Source organism: Raphanus sativus, chromosome 6 (assembly GCF_000801105.2).
Source record: "Raphanus sativus cultivar WK10039 chromosome 6, ASM80110v3, whole genome shotgun sequence".
Classification (NCBI taxonomy): Eukaryota; Viridiplantae; Streptophyta; class Magnoliopsida; order Brassicales; family Brassicaceae; genus Raphanus; species Raphanus sativus.
In genome coordinates this window covers 34,066,304-34,072,422 of record NC_079516.1, presented here as the reverse complement: position 1 = coordinate 34,072,422, position 6,119 = coordinate 34,066,304, and the positions used below count along the sequence as shown (strand labels likewise).

At 34.9% G+C, this 6,119-nt stretch overlaps 1 protein-coding gene across 1 annotated transcript; it reads left to right on the top strand.

Moving 5' to 3' along the window:
* The first annotated feature begins 3,324 nt into the window (after window positions 1-3,324).
* Window positions 3,325-5,823, top strand: LOC108833453 (uncharacterized). The gene is made up of 11 exons (XM_056987299.1): window positions 3,325-3,519; window positions 3,608-3,875; window positions 3,953-4,049; window positions 4,144-4,268; window positions 4,367-4,451; window positions 4,598-4,667; window positions 4,753-4,952; window positions 5,042-5,168; window positions 5,270-5,440; window positions 5,526-5,579; window positions 5,659-5,823. The coding sequence occupies exons 1-11, from the start codon at window positions 3,370-3,372 to the stop codon at window positions 5,821-5,823; spliced, it is 1,512 nt and encodes a 503-aa protein (XP_056843279.1). The 5' UTR covers window positions 3,325-3,369.
* Window positions 5,824-6,119: the final 296 nt, after the last annotated feature.

Below are 6,119 nucleotides of genomic sequence, written 5' to 3'. Positions count from 1 at the left end.
AATTTTTTTTTTCATTCATGCGAAACACTTTAGGGGATTATCTCTCGACGATCCAAGTATCCGAGTCATTGTTCTTGACGTCTTGCCGTCTTCTGTCGCATGTTCTTCACTTCGAGATCTAACTAAGCAAGGAGGAAGAGACGGTGTAAAGACAAGGAGGCGCGAGGATGTAAAGGAACAACCATTGTTCATAGCGAACATAACCCAAAGCGAGACGTGTTCTTCTGAGTTCCCTTATGCATTGCCATACCATCTTGCATTAGAGAATGGAGAGGAGAGGAAGCTTGATTCAACGTTAGCATACGCTATGCAAGCATTGAAGGTTGCAGCAGAGTCTGGTCTTCAAGTATGGTTGCTTCTGGCTCGGGTTTTATCGTGGATGCAGCGCTTAACGAGACAGGGAAGTGGGAACAAGGGAAGCTGTTACGTCTGAATGCAAAGGTTCGTGTAGCCAAAGGAGAAGGTAAGGATGCTATTGAGACTTACGCACAACTTCTTGCACTCCTTCGGGTTCAAATCATGAAGCTTTAGTTCTGTAAAGAAAAATCCAAAGGGATGTGATGTAGAGGGTTTAGAAGTCTTGAGCTTGGGACGTGGAATGATTTTGCTCATATATATATAAACCTCTCGCAATGGGATGACGCAGAGACATGAGCAAGATCATGACAATCATGTTGATGAGTTATATATATAAACCTCGCGCAATTGCCTCTGTTTCTTCTCCGCATCGTCTCCACTCTGTTCCTCTGTAGCGTGTTTTTGACTTCGAGATCGACCGGTTTTAAACCTTGCAGTTTTCAGTTTTCATGATATCTTAGAAGACTTTACTCGGGTTCGTTTGCTGCTTTGGTGATAAGCCATACGCTATTGAAAGGAATTCTTGCATTCAAAGGAAGTCTTGCATTGTGATCAAAAATTTGCTGCTATGGTATAACAATAGTTTTGCGTTGTGCATGTAAAGTTGCTTGCGTTCAAAGGAAATCTTGCGTTGTGCATGTAAAGTTGTATGGATCGAATTGAATCAGAAAAAAAAATTTTAAATTTTTTTCTTGCTTACCATATTTACCTACTAAATATTTTTCTTTCTTACCAAGTCTCAAATCAGTAAAAAAAAGTTAAATATATAAACTTCGAACTTATAAGATATCTATTTAACATAATCTAATTTTGCATTTACTTTCGTATTTCCTTTCTTATTAGAATTAATATTGCAACTATATAAACTAAAACACTATAATTATTTTATTAAAAACACAAATAAAAACTATAGTTTGCATAAACCAGATCTTGACAAAACCTTATTGTGATCAGAGTAGATAGTAATCTCGATAATATAAATTGAAAGACTTTTTTGACTTTTCAATTACAATTGTTACATAGATAAGTAAAAAAAAAAGTAATAATTATAGTCATTACGTGTAAATTTAGATAAATCTAGACCGTAAACCATATCTTATACATTATTTGTCACGTCAACTCACTGACATAATGCTTCTTCTTCAGATACGGAGGGAAAGTCGATAGTCATAATCTTCCATCTCACCTTTTCTCTCTCAAGAAATCGAGTCGATATGAATCATCTGAATCCTGTACCTGCTCCCTTCCGTCCCCAAAATCCATTTCGGTTCCTTGAACATCGTATCCGAAGTAACCGTTTGGCATTCTCCGGAACCCTCGCAACCATCGGGGAACCTTCTCGCCGCCATTACAACGCCGACGCCGCAACCGGGTATCAGTATCTCTCCCTTAGAGGTTTTTTCGTTCAGGCTTCTCTAGATCCTACTGATCCTCTGTTAGCTGATGCGTTTAGGATCATAGATAGAGCAGGTTGGTGTTATACTGTCCTGCATGTCCAGCCTTTTTGTCCTAGAGTTGTTAGGGAGTTCATATCAAACATCCTCTATGATGGTAACGGGACTCTGATCCGCGGAACCCTCTACCGTTTCGAACCGTCGGTTATCAACCGTCTGTTGATGACACCTGATGTTGAGGCCTCATTTTACTGGGAGGTAGTTCTTCTAGATGATGCCATAGTCTACCTAACAAGAGCCCAATCGTACACCTGGAAGGATTTCAAGCTCAGTACTCTGGTGAAGCCATACGATATACTCTATCACATTTGTAAGCTCAACTGGCTTCCTGGACCGGACACTACTTCTTTGATCCAGGACCGTCTCCGCCTCATATACGCTGTTTCTTCACGAAAGAGGATTGATTTTGGAAGACTCGTGTACGATCAAGTCATAGAGATGGCTCGGCGATCAGATTGGGAGACAGACCTCATCTTCCCAAATCTGATCTATCAGATCTTAATGTTTCAGAAAGAAGTTCCTCAGGTGCCAGGAGATGAAGGACTAATCGGGGGACGTGTTCGTGTCTTCTCATCATGAGGAGATTGAAGTTTTATCAAGGGTTTTAAAGATGTTTTGTTTATCGGCTAATTAATCTACGGCAAGTTTCGTATCGTTTTCGTTTTCATGACTAATGTTCTGTCTTTTTGGCTTGATTAACTGCGTGTGAAACTTCTACAAAGGCTTTTAAATTCATGAACTATATGAATTTACTATAATGTAATCGTCTATCAGTTTCTTGATTATATTGTTTTCGTATATAGGCCAAAGCCTTTCCAATTGGGTTTTTTGTTTTTCTGTTTCGAAATCTACATGCATAGCTATTTTGTTTTAAGTCATTTATACATAGCAGTACACGAATACTAAAGTTGGTGGGTTTTACATTGAACTTCATTGGCTATGCAGAGAAAGTCATGATAATAGTATTTAGTAGGTTAGATTTGCAGTAAAACACATTGTTTGTAACCATAACGAAAAGTGTTTAATTTTGAAAATGATATAGACGGGCTAATGGGGATGTTTTTTATTATCTCAATTTTATAAAATATATCATTAAGCAGATAAATATTAATTATAGTGTTTATTTCCATTCCATAATATTTAGTAATTATATCGTATATATGCATTATTTGTTTTATGTTTATTTTTATCGACGAGACGGTTATTTTCTACTTTCTTGCTTACCAAGTCTCAAATCAGTAAAAAATGTTAAATATCCAATTTCTGAAATTGGAATATTTTGTATCAAATCCTAAATGGTTACATTTATAATTTATTAAAGATTAAAGATAACAAATATATTATTCTTGGTTACCAAGTTCAAATCAGTAAAAAATGTTAAATATCAAAAATACAAACTTATAAGATATCTATTTAACATAAGCTATTTTTTCATTTACTTTTCATTTCCTTTCTTATAACCGAAATATTGCAACTATATGGTATAAAGTATCTTATATAAGTTGAGGTTCACGTATCTTAAACTCCATAAAAAGATAAAACCCTTAGACATTTGATAATGCCGACGATGGTCTCATATTTTGACAAGGTGATTGATCTGAAACCTGGTAAAACGACCTGGAAAATAAGGGTCCATATTGTGCGTCTGTGGAGACAATTCACCGTAGCAGGTATCCAGAGTATTGAGATGGTTTTAGTTGATTCCCATGTAAGTATATTGTGTGATTTTTTTACTCTATGAAGCCTTCATGATTAAAACAAATATATTTACTCAACTCTACTAATATTTTTATCAGGGTGATGCTATTCATGCAACTATTAGTGAGGAATTAGTTCCTACATTTGAATCCAACATCCTAGAAGGTGACTCGAAGATTTTCTATAATTTTCAACTTTCTCTATCCACCGACTCCTATCGAACAACAAACCATCCTTACAAAATTTTGTTACAAGACTTTACTCGGGTTCGATTTTGTGAGGATATGTCGTTCAGTTCGACCGGTTTTAAACCTTGCAGTTTTCATGATATCTTAAACGGTAGTCTGAACCCGCAATATTTGTTCGGTGAGTGTATTTTTAATATAATGCACTTCATAATATATTTCCCGATAATACTCAACTTTTATTATAATTTTTTGTAGATATTATTGGTCAGGTTGTGGAGATTTCTAATGTTGAAATCGTCTCTCTTAATGGAAAGGACACCGAAAAGATTTCGTTAGAGTTAAAAAATCCGGAGTGAGTCTAATTTCGATTTTATTATAGTCTGATTACCTTTATATATCTTATCTAAATATTCACATTATTCCCTTGATTAATTTTTTGTCACCAGAGATGTTAGAATTCCATTGGTTGTATGGGGTAAAGTTGCTCTAGAGCTAAGCGAATCAATTGAACTTATTTCTGAAAAAACTGTAATTTGTGTCATGAGATTTGCAAAGGTCAAAGTTTGGAAAGGTACAGTTTTAGATATTATTGTCATGTTTTTTGGTTGTTTGGTCTAAATTAAATTTGATATTTTTTTTTTGATTTTTCAAACGTGTACTCTTAAATAGATAGGCGAAGTGTATGTAATGCATACAATGTTTCTTCTATCTCCCTTAATCCGTGGATGAAGGAGGTGGATGCTTTCTTATCTTTGTGAGTGTTTATCTAATTCAATCACTGCTTTACAGCTAATACAAACACTGGTTTTCATAGCCGACCTCTTTTCTATATAGGTTACCAAAGAAAAATACAGAACTGATGTCCGTTGATTCCAAACCACTTCCTATGGTTTCAATTAGGTCAGACGAAGAAGACTACTTCGTTCAGACTCCACAGAAAACAATAGCTGAAATATTGGAGACGACCAAGGTGTCATTTACATCCTCGCTTTTTTATATTTTCCAATCTTTATATTTCATACCATGTTTTAAATCTCTAAAGGTAAAACTGATAGGTGGAGAGGTGTTTCCTAAGGTGCACCATAGCGGCTATTGATAGTGATTTGGGTTTGCACTATATGAGTTGCAAAGGATGTGGTACAAAAATAGACATGTTGCATAATAACCTTTGTGCCGAAGGTACCTATGAACTGGATAGGCGTTTTATGTTCTATTGTACTAAGTGCAAGGTTCTCAATCCTAAGCGGTCGTTAAGGTAATCAGATTATCCTTACTTTATTTCGGCTTCCGTAAAAATGTTACCAGTTTACATCGTACGATTTATTTATTTTTCGTATATAATAGGCCGAAGCTGCATTTGGTGGTACTAGATGATACAGGTCACACTAAGCTTTTGGTGTTAGATAGTATTGCACTCCAATTGCTCCATCAACCTTTCAGTCATGCAATGACACCTATCAAAGATAATGGAGTATGCTGTCTAAAATCTTATTTAAAATTGTTCTATTTGTACCTACATTATCTTTTAACTAAAGTGAAGTCTTAAATATTGTTTTTTTTTGGTGTATATAGGATACCAGTGTTTTGCGGACTGCTCTGACCAAACTGGTTGGTAAAACCTATTTATTTAAGATCATAATAGATCGCAATAATTATCAGTACAAGGACGATACATTTAAGGTCGCGAAGATTATCACCAGCCCATATATGATGAACGAGTTTGACGTGTCCCCTTATCCTAAGGTACATAAATTTCGATTTTCGTTGATTATGTACGTAGATCCTATTCCATTATTTATTCATTTTTATGCTTCTTCTATATTATAAGGGATGCTCGAATACGTTTAGAACAGAGTTTTATAAAGTGTCTCAAATCCCAGAGGTACGTTATTTTATTTATCTCTACGATATAATTCAAAGTTTCTTAGTTATGGTTATTTTTGATGACACGCATGTTTCAGCATGCGATGCTTGTACCTGGTTCTTCTTATAGGAGCTCAAAATTTAAGATCATGACTCCTGCTAAACGTGAAGGTTCTCCGATCGAAAGTTTAGAAGCGAATGCCTACCTCAGTGCTGATACCAAACCTGGAGCTTCGTTTTGGATCAAGAAAGAGAAGCATTAAAAAGAGAACCGGTGTTTAAGATGCATTTTTATATTTTATAGTGGCTTTTTTATTCTTATTAAGGTTTTTTTGCTTTACTTACTTAACAAATTATTAGTTGAATTATCGTTGGCTTTTATAATACTTAATAAGATTATTTTCCTTACTAGGTTATATCATTATGCTTATGTGATATCTGTTACTGGATTTATTTTATTATATATTATGAATCCTTATTTTTTATATTTATATGAACTTAAAATAACCAAACATAACAATCAATCCTAAATATACAAAGTACCTGACCATTGAAAATA